This window comes from Lontra canadensis, unplaced genomic scaffold, assembly GCF_010015895.1.
Source record: "Lontra canadensis isolate GAN:19392208 unplaced genomic scaffold, GSC_riverotter_1.0 scaffold53, whole genome shotgun sequence".
In the NCBI taxonomy this organism is placed as follows: domain Eukaryota; kingdom Metazoa; phylum Chordata; class Mammalia; order Carnivora; family Mustelidae; genus Lontra; species Lontra canadensis.
The window spans coordinates 7,944,187-7,958,753 of NW_022631047.1; the positions used below are offsets into that span (position 1 = coordinate 7,944,187).

At 41.1% G+C, this 14,567-nt stretch overlaps 1 protein-coding gene across 2 annotated transcripts in view; it reads left to right on the forward strand.

The window, feature by feature from the left end:
* The window catches only part of SRGAP1 (SLIT-ROBO Rho GTPase activating protein 1), a 273,423-nt gene that overhangs the window by 224,539 nt on the left and 34,317 nt on the right, over positions 1-14,567 (forward strand). Inside the window, exons 11-15 of one of the 2 annotated variants that reach the window (XM_032874653.1) lie at positions 2,465-2,492; positions 6,573-6,675; positions 10,366-10,426; positions 10,728-10,805; positions 12,624-12,758. In XM_032874653.1, coding sequence (XP_032730544.1) covers positions 2,465-2,492; positions 6,573-6,675; positions 10,366-10,426; positions 10,728-10,805; positions 12,624-12,758 — 405 coding nt within the window. Of the gene's footprint in view, positions 1-2,464; positions 2,493-6,572; positions 6,676-7,190; positions 7,225-10,365; positions 10,427-10,727; positions 10,806-12,623; positions 12,759-14,567 lie in introns of both variants that reach the window. The other variant, XM_032874654.1, reaches the window with a different exon arrangement.

A 14,567-nucleotide genomic window follows, 5' to 3' on the forward strand; every position in this document is an offset into this window, starting at 1 on the left:
ATACTGGCGCATCCACTCTGGAAAAGAGTATGGAGGTTCCTCAAAAAGTTAAGAAGAGAGCTACCCAGTGACTCAGAAATTGCACTATTATTTATCCAAAGGATACAAAAATGTTGATTCGAAGGAGCACATGCACCCCAGTGTTTATAGCAGCATTATCAACAATAGCCCAACTATTTTATTGGGAAAGAACCCAAATATCCATCAACCGTTGAATGGATAAAGAAGGTGTGGTTTATATATATTCAATAGAATATTACTCAGCCATCAAAAAGAATGAAAACCTGCCATTTGCAACAACTCGGATGGACCTAGAGGGTATTATGCTAAGCAAAATAAAGTCAGTCAAAGAGACAAATATCATCTGATTTCACTCATATGTGGAATTTAAGAAACAAAGCACATGAACATAGGGAAAGGAAAGGAAAAATAAAATAAGATAAAAACAGAGAGGAAGGCAGACTATAGGGGACTCTCAACTATAGAGAACAAACTGAGGGTTGCTGGAGGGAAGGTGATTAGGGTGATGGGCTAAATGGGTGATGGGCATTAAGGAGGACACTTGTTGGGGTGACTCCTGGGTGTTAATTGTAAGTGATGAATCACTAAATTCTACTCCTGAAACCAGTATTTCACCATATGTTAACTAACTTGAATTTAAATTTAAAAAATAAAAAAGATTTGTAAATGTGTGAGGGGAGGGGGAACAAACCTGGATCCTAGGGCCAAATGCATCACATACTAACAGTTTGACCTTGAGCAAATCATAGTCACTTGCCTCCTAAATGCTTGGTCTCTTCCATAAAATCAAAATAACATTACCTGCTTCCCAAGGTTTTGTGAACATTGTGAGTTAATGTATAGAAGGTGCCTAGAACAGTATCTAATAAATATCAGACATCATTGCTGTTTTTGTTGTTAGTAGTATATTTGACATCATACTTCTGTGATAATAAAGTTTGTAGCATGACAGAATACAGTACAGCACAAACCTGCTAGTTTCTCTGTCCTCAACCTTTCGCTCATTTTCCTGACTCCCTGTGCGTGATCTTAACTAGGTCCCGTGGCCCCAGAACAACCTAAGTGGTGGTGACCGTCAAATCTTAATCTCCAGCCCTGTCTTGTCTCTGTGCTTTAACCCTGTCCAGCCAGCTTCCTGCCGAAGGATATCCCAGAAGACACCACTTTCTAGCAGACCATCTCTCATACTTAAGAACAGCTAGAAATTATTCTGGGGTTCTCTGTCCACCCTCTACTTTTCTTGTCCATCAAAATAGCAAAAGGCCAAAAGAGGGAAGAGAGTTCGAGTTAAAAAATCAATAGAACTGGGTTCTATTTTTTTATATTTTTCCCCTTTCCTCCCACACCCACTCCAAGTCAGGGCCCAGCATGGCTTCTAGTAGACCTACAGTGGCCTGAGTCTGGGCTAAAGAAGGTATTCTCTGGCATTAACTGTCACCCCCACCCCTTTTACAAATAGATCATTAATCAAATCCTTCTTTACTTGCTCTTCAAAAGCAGATAATAGAGTAAAAGACTCTGTTGCCTGGGAGGGTGCATTCACCATTTCCAGAAAGACCGCTCTCTCTACGAATGTTATCCTGGCCTTGTTCTGCAAATCGGAATCACTGCATTATGATGGGATGGGTGTACCTGTTTGTGCTGCAATGTGACCTTTCTCTGGTAGCTGTAGCTTCAGGCTGTTTCAGAAACGGGTGCTCATTTTGCAAACAAACCAATGAAATGGTTCCCTCTTGCACACCCCTCCCACAGCTCCACCAGAAACATGAGAAAGAGCAGACAGCAACCACAGACCCCTTCACACTTGGAATTAGCACAGATTGTAGGAGCACAACAGAAATGCAGAGCCGGTGTTTAAAACAAGCCAAGAAGCCTGAATATATAAGAAACTCTTGTTTTAGGTGGCAGGGAACTTTGAAAGGCTATTAGCTTACAGGTTGTAGAATGTAGCATAATTTAGTGTCATTTCTGATTATAAAATGCAACTTCTCACCTGACTAGATATTATAGAAAGAACACCAACTTAATATAAAGGAAATTGAGTTTTCCCACCCTAATTTGACCACCTTCTAATCCAAGTATCAGTCAAGACAGAGGAAACAACTAACATTCAAACCTTGGATGTGTTTTATCTGTATTTCTTTGTTAACCTTACAGTTAAGATCAAGTAGCTGTTTCATGTTTCCTGAGTAACAAATAAATATCCCTGCCTCAAATTGCCAAGTGAAACATTTTTCTCCAATCTATAGGATTTATTAAATTTTAAGTATAGGTTTTATGAAATGTTTACTTCAAATTATTTGTCTCTCATGATATGCTATCCTCATGCTTTCCACCATAAAATGTGTAAGTTATTACAAACTCAGTATCTTAAAGTAAGGGACAGGTTACCAAGTGCATTCCACTGATTCCATTCCATTTACTTATTTTTTTTTCCCTGCAGGTCATAGAGCTGAGTATATGACTACAAGGTAGGAAAATATTTTATCATAACTCTATTTCTCATCCTTTTTTTCTTTCCCCTTAACAACAAACAACCATTCAGTGCTGCAAGAATGAACTAATTTTGTTAATGAACATGGAAGATCGTTTTGACTCAACAGACCATAGTAAAGTGAAATCTTTGGGGTTCTCACAAAACCAGATTTGCTCCAGCAGATCTGAGGGTTTCCCAGTGTAATTGTAAAGCTCTTTAATGATAGACTGCTTCAGAAAGACCTAAATCAAATGGGCTTGGTTTATCTAATCCAAAACACTTTCAGTATCTAGAAATAGTCTGATTTGATCATTTAATTTAACAAGCAATGTTATGTGCATATCTACTGTGTTAGCAAATAGAAAGCATGATCAGTTATTTTCTGCTCCTACTTTTCCTTATGTCATATAGAACTTAGAACTGTACCGAATACTTGGGATTTTAGCTGCTTACCCCTTTTTGGTTCATTTTAAAGATTTAAGTTTGTTTTTTGGTTTTTGTTTTTAAGATTTATTTATTTATTTATTTATTTATTTGACAGAGAGGCAGGCGGGGGTGGGGGCCGGGAGGACGCTCTCCGCCAAGCAGAGAGCCCGACTCGGGTCTCGATCCCAGGACCCCGGGATCATGACCCAAGCCAAAGGCAGAGGCCCAACCCACTCAGCCACCCAGGCACCCCTAAAGATTTAAGTTTTAATAGTACAACCATATTGCACTTTTTCTTTCTTCCCCACCCCCTTTTTTTCATTTGTAAAGGGATTTTGAAGCCACTGCTGAGAAAGAAAAGCCTTTTAGGGAACAGATTCTGATTTGGGTTGGGGAAAGTTTGCAACTTTTATTTTTCTGTGCCAGCCTTTGTGTGAGAGCCAGAAATTATTCTAATTGACACAGCTAGACTTTGCACTCTTGAAGTTGAGCTCTCTTTGAGGTGAAAGGCATTTAGAACACTGAGGGGGGGTGTCTGTGGGTGCGTGTGCGTGTGTGTGTGTGTGTGTGTGTGTGTGTTGCGGTAATTGGCAAGTTGACTTTCAAAGCTCTGTATTGTCTGTACTAGGCAGTTTATTCAAAAGGAAGCCTCTCTTTTTGGTGAACCAACTAGAAAGATTTAGCTACTGACTTGCCTAAACCTCATGGAAAACACCGAGGTTTCTTTCTTCCCTGCGTCAGTGACAAAGAGGAGTGTTACTTCTGCATAGTAAGATGTTGATGGAGCTTTTTTCATATATATCATCTCTTTGGGCTGTCTACTGCTTTACTTTTGTCTCTATATTATAATGAACATAAAGCACTTCAAGAAAAAAAGTTTCCTTTTAAAAGGAAATGCAAATATGTGAATTTGTAGTGAGAACCGACACTGCCCGACAGACTAGATACACACATCAACCTGACTCGGACTTCCTCTCATCCACATGGGCAGGCTGTGTGGTAGCCAGCAAACCAGCGTGCATCATACTGTTCAAGTGTTGGGTGGCACAGCCCTGATTCTGTCCACCAGATGTGTGCCTAGTAAAGCCAGAGCCATCGGGGGCCTGATGGCTTTCGACCTCTGCCTCCAAAAGGACTTTGATAAACGTCCGGGCACTTTGTTTTCCTGTCAGGTTTTTCTCGATATGGTTGTCTCGTCGCATTGCATTTGCCTCATACTTTAGAATCGTCAGGAGAGGCAACTTGCAGGCCTCTGGTAGACAACTCAAAAGACATGTCCTCATTTGCCCCAGCCAGGGGCTATGCTGCTTCTCTCGGTCATGCGGGAACAATGATCTAGCTGTACTTAGGGGGCTTTGGCTCCAGCTACAAGATTTGCTTGTCCCATAAATTGGTGACCACACGAAATGAGGCTTTGTTCTTATCCCCTTAGCTTCGTCAGTGGCTCCAGACATCACCAAGTGTGCAGCTCTGCTGGACCTTGTAATAACTGTGTTTTCTGGTTTTTCTGTCAGATGCTTTGCTATCTTGGGGCCCTTCTGACCTTGGAGAGACTTCCACTCCCTCCAAGAAGTAGTAAAGGTCATGCTCACAAGTATGCCTTTAGTGTGCAGACCCACCAGTCCAGACCTATACTGTCAGCTGCATCCTTTACCATCCTTTTTCGGGCTTTCACGTTCAAGGTCACTTTCCCCTTTCCCTGATCACCACAAAGCCAAGTAGCAGACAACCCCTATTCCCCAGAGCCCACCAAACTTGTTCAACCGAGCCAGTCCTAAACCTGCTTACCCTCCCTTGCCCCTTCCTTCCCATGGAGACCACAGCACTGCCTGTACTCCCTCTGCCTCCCGATTGACCCTGGTGCTTTCCCATGTACCCCTCCCCCATTGAGTAGCCTGCCCCCTCCCCTTGGGCAGTGTGAGTAGTAAACTGTCCTTTCAGTGGCCTTTGCTTCTGACCTGTTGGCCTCACCATACCTGAATAAAAATAAAGTCTGCATTTTAAAACACTTGTAAAATAATGAGGGGCACCTGGGAGTGCATTTGGTTGGGCACTGATGCTTGGTTTCGGCTCAGGTCGTGATCTCAAGGTGGCAAGATCGAGCCCAGAGTTGGGTTCTGTGCCGAGTGTAGAGTCTGCTCGAGGCTCTCTTTCTACCCTCTCCCTCTGGCCCTCCCCTCCACCCCCTAAAACAAATTAATTATTTTTTAAAATCTTTTATTTAAAAATACTTGCAAAGTAATGAAAAGATTGGATGAAATCAAGCACATAAGGTTAAACTCCTTGGTTAAACACATAAAGTTGTTCTGGTTTTTATGCCCACCAGATCCTTTCCTCTGTGAATATCCCAGAATCAGTATATAAAAGAGGTTTCATAAATTTCAGCAGGCCATGGCATACTGCCTAGTGGAAGTTTCCATATGCACCTCTGGACTCTTGAAAAAACTCCTCTTAACCTCTCAAGCATGTGGGACTTTGGGTGCTGCTCACTGTACACCCCGTTAATCCTAGGAGCCCACCTACAAGCTGAGTCCTAGAATCCGACTGTGGAAGCCTGTCAGGTTTGCTCCCCTACCTCTCTTGATAGCTCCAGATTATGGTAATCTCTTACGAATCTAATCAGGCTTCCTCATGTCCTTGGGATTTTGTTTCTAACCTGGCCTTTCTGAACGTCAGTGAACTGAAAAGGTAATTCTTTCTAGACAGTTTGCAGCATAACAAAGGGCTTACCCAATTTCCAAGTGTGACGCATGCCCTCCTGTAAGCCTTCCCATGAAGAAGGAGTTAAAATTGGAATGTCCTGGCACTCTCCCTCCCTGTGTCCCATTCAGTACAGTTGGAGAAGCTGAGTCAGGTACTTGTGGCGTCTTTGCTCTAAAGGAAGAGGACAGAAGAGGCCCCGGCTCTCGACGACAGAGCAAGAAACTACAGGGTCTAAGGAGCACGTGGGGCACTGGTTGTATGTGTGTTAGAGAGACTGGCGCAGCCACCAGAGCAAACAGACTGGAGATGGAGAGTTCAGAGCAGAATAAATGACGTGTGCTAATGCTCTACAAATATTGAAGCGATGAGATAGTTCGTTATAAAGAAATAATCATTCATATGAGCCTGTATCTACCTCCTCCCCGAGAAAGCATTGGAACCAAACTCATTTTTCACTTGTGACCCCATTAATACTTACTTTTGCATAAACTAAAACCCCATTAATATCTGAGGACTATTGAACAGATGTGACATTACTTGCATTGACGAATTATGTTGTAACTAAATATATTTAATTTCTTATATTGGGATTTATCGAGAGCCCAGATTTTTATGACTCATTGTGTCTTCCGTGTGACTCATAAGCCGGTCAAGTTTATAACACTTGGCCAGATAGCTCACAATTCCATTTTTAAACAAACTAGCAAACAAATGTCATATGCAGTGTACAAGAAAAGGGTCATCTGAGGAATAGTTTGTATCATTTTTTATGACATAAGTAAAAGTAAATAAATGGGAAAGGGGAAGGACTCCTTTCCCCCATGTTGGGGGGGTGGGTGGAGGGGGCACACAAGAAATCCTGTTTTGTGATTTTGCTGTGACCTATGGGTATTTCATTCATTGTTTGATTTCTGCCATGCTCAGTAATTATATTCCCTTCCCTTAGGCCTCCAAATGTTCCCCCTAAGCCCCAGAAACACAGGAAGTCCAGACCCCGCTCACAGTATAATGCTAAGTTGTTTAATGGGGATTTGGAAACATTCGTCAAGGTACTGGCACCAGCCATCTGGGTGGCTGATCTCCACGCTTCTTCCTATAATGGTCTCAGCCTCTCGTAAAAGGAGGCAGGTCATTATGTCCAAGTCTGTCCTGGGGCTCTTTGCTTTCCCAGAAAATCAATATAATATTTCCTGAAGTCAGAGAGGAAAGAATATTTGGTTTGAGTGCCTTCAGAGGAGGAAATACATGTGGGTATTATGTTGGCAAAAAAGTAAGCCCTCTTTCTTTCTTTAAAAAAAAAAAAAAAGCCATAATTTGGGCAAAAAGGAAAAGAGCTTACCTGATAAAATATTTTATTTTTACTCGTGCAAATTAGATGGCACAGAATCTATTTTTAAAGTACATTGTTAGGGGATCTCTGAAGCACGGCTAAAGTTTGGATTTCCCGTGACTTGAGGAATTCATTATATTGGAGAAATGGTAAGACCCTGCGGTCTGTATCTTGGATCTCTGCTGTGTTTACTCTGTCTTCTTTTTCACCCTGTACCTCTGATAATGCTTCTAGCCGAGGACGAAGGAACTCACACGCAAGACATCAGGTATAGTGCTGCAGGGAGGCGAGGCCACAGCCTCTTTTGCTCTTGATATAATTTTCAAATCATAATCATGCTTGGCTTTAATTGGATTTTGAAGGTCTTTGAAAGAAAAATGTTTGCAGTTGGAAATCAGGTTGAAAAATAAGCTTTACTATTTATGGATTCCTACCTATCTGCTATAGAAAAGAGGTACAAAAATTCGAACACTGATTTAAGAGGAGTTGCCTCTTCTAGCAAAAGCAGATAAACAGTTTTTACATTACATGTTTGACAGTTGTACCAAATTTGAGTCAAGGGCTTTCGTTAAGGGAAGTCAGTGTTAAATGCCAAATGTGCATTAATACTGGATTACAGACCCTCAGATAAATTGCACAAAAAAGAGAAGAGCTTTCTTTCTCTTTCGTGCCTAACATTTTATGTCATGGATTCCAGTGTTCCTGAAGACTAAATTTATGTAGAAAACCTCATCATTCGTGATTCCCTTAATAATATGTTATGGATGTCTTAGTTTCTTTAAAGACAGATCTTCTATCAAATATGGGCACTAATGGTTAAAAAGTGTGTGTGTGTGTGTGTGTCATATTCACATGGACAGACACATACACATGTACGTGCATACACACACACACACAGAGAGAGACTGAGGACCTCTGGCAGCCTTGAAAACGAGCCCTAACCTTGGTATTAAGTGAAAAGCCACTGGACAGCCCAAATTGCCATCACAAACCCACTGCCATCAGCCTCCAAAGAGCCTTCTTGGCTCTAATTTTATATAAAATTATTGTCAGACTTGATTAGCTAGCTTCCCAGCCCAAGGCTTATAAGCAGGGGCAAATTAGCTGGAGAGAAGGGAAGATAAAGATTAGATGAAAGCACTGAGATATGCAGCTGATGGTCTGGCAGAGAAAACATAGAGAAAAGCTCAAAGAAACAAGGGTATGATTCCGTTCTATTTGATAACACAGTACAAGAATGACTGCTGAAGATAACAGGACAGCTCATATTATATTTTTAAAAGATTTTTCATTAAGAACAGTTAATGGAAACCAAATTATAGGGACTAAAGAAGGAGTAAACCAGTTATCTTGGGAAATGCACTTAGGTGAGCTCTTCCAGGTCCCAGATGGCATATTAAAGAATCTTCAGCCATAGCAGTAAAACAGTGGAGACAGAGATCTCTGCCCTTCTGGAAAGTGCTCCATCACTCGAGGTCCCCACAATATCACTGTGAGAAAGCAAGAGCAAACCATTTTTCCTTTTTCCCAGGGGGAAACTGATGCACAGAGGGATTTTTTTTTTTTAATTATTATTCTTGTTTGTTTGTTTGAATGGTGGGTGGAGCACAGCCCATTGTTTCACTTCTTGTAAACTATTTTCTACCAAAGCATCTGGCATCCATGAAATCAAATTAAAACACACACACACATTACTTTTTGACCATAGAATTCATTGTATCCAAATATAATACTGACATTAAGCAAAAGATTAGTGATTATCTTGAGGAAATGTAAAGACGAAAATATTTTTTAAATAATATGAAAACTTAAGGCATTTTTATTTAGAACTTTCTTAGTGCAAACATTTTTCTTTTAATATTTTATTCTTTCTTTTTGTTTTAATACTAAGTTCATCAGAGGTGCAAACTAATATTCTCCTTTTATCACTTACATTTAAATATTTGTTGCTCTTTTAGATTACAGTGTTAAGTGAAACGGTCATTTAAAGATTACCTCCCCTAAAACACACTTGTATTTTAAAGAAGTATCCCCTCACAGTAAGTGTTGGTGTAATTACATCGCTATTTTTGAGCCAACTAGCCCACACTAAAGAATGTTTATTCTTAAGGGCCTTCTTTAAGAAATTAATAAAGTGTACATCCCTAAAACAAAAAAAAAAAAACTAATTAGAGAAACTTGATACAATCTCCAGAAGTGATTGAAGCACTAACTGGTTCACACGCTGATTAGATGGTCTTAAAACCTAAACTAAAACTCTTCCTCAAGAACTATATGAGCCATCCTAGGAATAGTTAAGAGTTTAATGGCTCCGCTGCATTATCCCCAATCCTTCCCCTGTTGCTTATTTGGAAAAGTTAGTAGATTCTGAATTGTTTTCATATATTAAGACATCCCAATTCTTCATGCGGTTCAGAATAAAATTCCTCATGCATTAGTAACCGATGTCTGCTAATCATTCTGAACCTCCACATTTCCTGTAAAGCTCTAATTCCTGAAAGAGCAGAGTCTTTGAAGGTATATGAGCATGAACTCCACAGTCGGTACCTGTCTTTAACCACTTGGAGTGCATGGCACTGGTGCGTAATTAACTGTGACCCCGGCAGCTCCTCCATCTCATCTATCATCCTACACGTGTTTTAAAACATTTCCAGAATTCACACTTGTTCAGCAGAGTGCACTGACTCTATTACAAGATATAGGGAAAGGGGCCACAAAACTGCCCCTTCCTCAGAAAACGGGGTCTAATGGGACGTGCATTTGGGCCATTTTTTCATAATCCTTAAAACATGTAAAAATAACGATGAAAAATCTATAAGGATGAGTAAGTTCTGATGCAAACCAAACAAATATGTAACACATTATGATCATCTAGAAGACATTCCTCCTGTCATGCATCTGGAAGCATGTTGTCATCCCGACGGTGTACTCTCGGGATGTCACCAAGAGGGTCCCGGCATGTCTGAAAGGCTGTGTGTAGTGACCAGTACGGCCAGTCAGTCCTAAGATGCTGTGGTTAGAATACACAGAGTTCTCTTTAGGTCCATTAGAGTAATTACTTATATAAATAACCCTTAAAAAGAGGAGCGATTCATGTATTCACTTTGATACATGAGCCTCCATATAAGTAAAAGAGATGAATTCGCTTTGACATCTCGAGGCACAACAGAGGACACTGAAACAGGATTGCAATAAATGTATTGAATGTGGTTTGCTCCAGAACGAGATACACCTTAGGTTAAATATGATTTTATTTTTGGCCTTAGTGGAAGATTTTCGAGGGGGGAGTTGAAAATGATCCTCTAAAAGAGTAAAAAAGCCCTCTTGAATTAGGGCTAAACTGTGAACTTTATTTTAATGTGTGATTTATGCCTCTCTGTGGTTAACTGGTTTCCATCTCTTTACCCAGGACTCAGGACAGATTATCCCTCTCATTGTGGAAAGCTGTATTCGGTTCATCAACCTCTATGGTAAGCCATAAACTATGGAATTCTTATTTTATTTTTTGGGTTTCGTTTTTTTTTTTTAAGATTTATTTATTTAAGAAATCTCTCCACCCAACATGGGGCTTGAACACACAACCCTGAGATCAAGAGTCACATGTTCCACCAACTGAGCCAGCCAGGTGCCCCTGAAATTCTTACTTAAAAAGTAATAATCACTAGGAGTATAGTAGATATGTCTTTTCATTTAACATTTGATTATTGGGGAAAGAGGGACCTAACGGTTGTGATGGGGTTTTTCATCCTCTTCCTCTTCTGTTCTTTTTAGGTCTTCAGCATCAGGGGATTTTCAGAGTGTCTGGTTCCCAGGTGGAGGTCAATGATATTAAAAATTCATTTGAGAGAGGTAATTGTATGTCTCTACCCACACACAAGCCATGTTAAAAAGCCGTCAGCTGCTCTCGAGTGAAGTGGCATACTCGTTCTGTAGATCCTCAAAATCTTTCTCTTTGCATTCACTTCATTTTAGATGTTGATTTAAAAATCTATTTAGCATAGCTGAGAAATGAAGCCAAAATCATAAGACCTTGTTATCAAGTATAAAACAGCATAGGAGCTTGGTATCCTGGTTTAGGATGGGCATTGATCATTCTCAGCATGTGTGTGAAAGGTGGCATGAGAACCCATGAGAAGGTTCTAGAAGAGCGGCAGGATAGCCCTGAGCCTACCTAGAAGGTGTTGGAGGTGACTCATCCCTACTGCATGTCGGAAATGCTCTCCTTCCTCTTATTACCATCCCCAGACTCCTTCCCTGGCACCTTAGCGGGTAGCGTACTCTTGTTGATCATTGGCTGTCAAATAAATCCTACTGAACTCTTACTTCGCACCTTATAATTAGCAAAACCATACACTATAGTGTTAGGCAGAGCCAGAATCAAATCACTCTTCCAGTGACTAATCATTTGATTTCGGCCAAGTTAATCGTCTCCTATTTTGGCCTCGGTTTCATTACCTGCAGAATTCCAGGATCAGGGTGAGGATTAGGTATCATCAGTGAAAATGGGTAACTCCGTAGGGATGGCTCTTATTTATTAACGTGCCTCAATTATAATGATTTCTATCATGTCTACTCCGGGATACATCTGTACCTTCCTTCCTCTGCTTGGCCACAGAATGAGGGGCATCATGGCATGGAGACAGGGCACCCTTCTCTCTTTCTCTGTCCCTTTTCCCTTGGCAGGGAGCCCTTGAATGTTTCAAAGCTTGGTGGAAGAGGTAAACTTGGATCCAGATTGTTTTTCCTGTTCCAAGTTCTCTGACTGATAGGATGTGTAGAGCAGAGCAGCCTCCCCTCTCAGCAGCAAAGTGATCCAAGTCTCTTACAGGAACCATATTCAGCATAGGTTGAAATGTATAAAGCATCAGTTTCCTGCCCAAGAGGCAAAAAAAAAAGTTAAAATATACAATTTTTGTTGAACTTTAGAACAGACCTGTGAATAAAAAATAGAGTTTGATTTAAGGCTGCATATTGTGTTGAATTTCTCAAGGATTTTATCTCAATTTAATTCTCAGGGACGTGGAATAGCCATGTCAATTATGTACATCTTAAAACTGCTTGCAATAAAGATTAACATAATTTCATATTTGTGATATATTTTTTAAGTTTTTATTTTTTATACAAGTCCCTTGGTACTATTAAGGATACGTTTTCAGATCCCTCTGTCTGATTTCCAAATCTCCCACTGCCGAATGCAGCTTTCCAATGCGCCATGAACGCCACCAGGCCACTTCAGGAAACATTTATTTAATTGTAGGCATTCACAATTAGGTGCATCCTATACTATTTCTGATATTGTGTCTATATGGTATCTTCTTCCCAGTAGGATAAAAAACAGAGAATGTCCTATTTGAATTCATGTCAAGCTAAGATTAGATTTTTATGATGTCCCACAATACTTTAAGATTTGGGTAACTTGTAAGGGATTATTTGGTAGCATTAAGATTTTTAAAAGCTTTATTTTAGCCAACTATTTTTAGGCTAATCATGGGTTGGGATATCTAAACCAATTATTTTTAATTTTAGTACTATATAATCTTTCATAAAGTGTAATTAAAAGATACATGTATATATAGAAACGTGTGAGTACAGAAACATATTTTTGTTCAGAAAAAAAAAAAAAAAGAAAAGCACTGTGTATGTAACTAATTTTTTCTTTTTTTGTAGGTGAAAACCCTTTAGCTGATGACCAGAGTAACCATGATATTAACTCAGTGGCTGGCGTTCTGAAGCTCTATTTCCGTGGGCTGGAAAACCCCCTCTTTCCTAAGGAAAGATTTAATGATCTGATTTCTTGTATCAGTAAGTGCATTTTTTTTAAGTCTTTTTGCACCAGAATTGTCTCACTAACCAATTTCCTGGAAAAGGCAGGGAGCCCTCACCACATATCCTCCCCCTAACTATTACCCCATTACCACCAAATCTTCAAGACCATTTGTTTTCTTTCTGGATCCAACATGAGTCATCCTCCCAGCTGTGGCCTCGCCCTCTGCTGAGTGGGCTTCGCTCCTGAACGTCAGCAGCTCCTTAGAGCCCAAGAGTTTCCCACTTAGTGGCTGGAATAAAGCAGAAAGGCAGGTGCCAACCAGCTTAGGGGGAACAGGAAGTTGCAAGCATGGAACGTAACTTCTGTTTGGCTTTTGATCCTTGGTTTTCTCCACCAGTCTTAGGAGTGTAGTAATTTTCCCATCTTTGACTGTCAGTCCCTTCCAGAGCTAAGGTAAAATGAGATCCATGATCATTAGTACAGTGCAGGGAAGCAGGTGGTAATTATCTGTCACTGGGCATCCCCCGTGAATAGGCAGAGTTGCTATGGGACTATGTAGGACACATCATGAAACTGATCATCATCAGCAAATAAAGCATTGTTGTTTTATTCAGGGAGGCTTTTCACACCATAGGAAAGAAGGTGAAAGTCACAATACCCGGAATTAGTTATTAACCACATTGAATTCCATACACCTGAAAATGCAGTGCCTTTTTAAGCCCCACTTCCCAGGCAGGGATCTGGAGCTGACCCAGATCACACAGTGAGGAGAACAAGAATACGCATCAAGCTTGCCCCTAAAAACCTTTCCCACCCTGCTTCCCCAGCCAGTTCACCCCCCAATTCTCAAAACTCTCCCAGCTCATGCCTCCTCACCATTGCCATCACCAGCTTCTCGCTGGGCTTGCTAGTAACAGTCTCCTAGGTGGAGTCAGCCCCTCCTTCTAGGTTCTGCCCTCTCTTCCCAGCACCCCCATCCTCCACGTCATTTCATCCTTCACACTGCGGCGAGATCCGACGGCACAGATCTGGTCATATGACTCCCATCACCCTCCCCTTCTAAAACCTACTGCAGTATGTCCCACCTGAACACAGACTCCTCGGGATGACCAATTCACAGAACCAAAATCTTCCTCTGTCGGATCTCTCCCTGCTTCTGTACACACTCATCTTCTGCCACCCATCCCCTTTTTACTTTATGTATCAACAGTAGCAAGCAGCAAGTGTGCCAGGCCATCGCCCACCCCATGCCTTTGCCCACGCTGTTTGGTCTGCTGTCCTGGAGAGCTATTTGACATCTGCTGTGAAGGCTTTGCTGACCTGGCACTCCTCCCAGCAGGCCCTCCCCACCCCAGCCACCCATAGCAAAATTAGTCACTCCTCCACTAACATTCCACTGTGTATGGAGGTCTATAATTTTTTCTTAACACCCCACATTACAATTTTTAACCTCTTCTTCTCCATGTGCTGAAGAGAGAATTTAGGGAAGACGTTAAGAAGGCAGGCTTTGAACTTAAGTAGCCTAAGTCCAAATTTCTCACCAGCTATGTGACCTTAGGCAAACTTCTTAACCTCTCTGCATGTGAGTTTCACCAGCTATGAAAAAAAAAAAAGGAGAATAGGGGTGCCTGGGTGTCTCAGCAGGTTAAAGCCTCTGCCTTCGGCTCAGGTCATGATCCCAGGATCCTGGGATTGAGCCTTGCATCGGTCTCTCTGTGGGGAGCCTGCTTCCCCCCCTCCCCCGCCCTGCCTACTTGGGATCTCTCTCTGTCAAATTAATAAATGAAATCTTTAAAAAAAAAAAGGGGGAAGACAACAGACTATTATATATATCACAGGGCTAT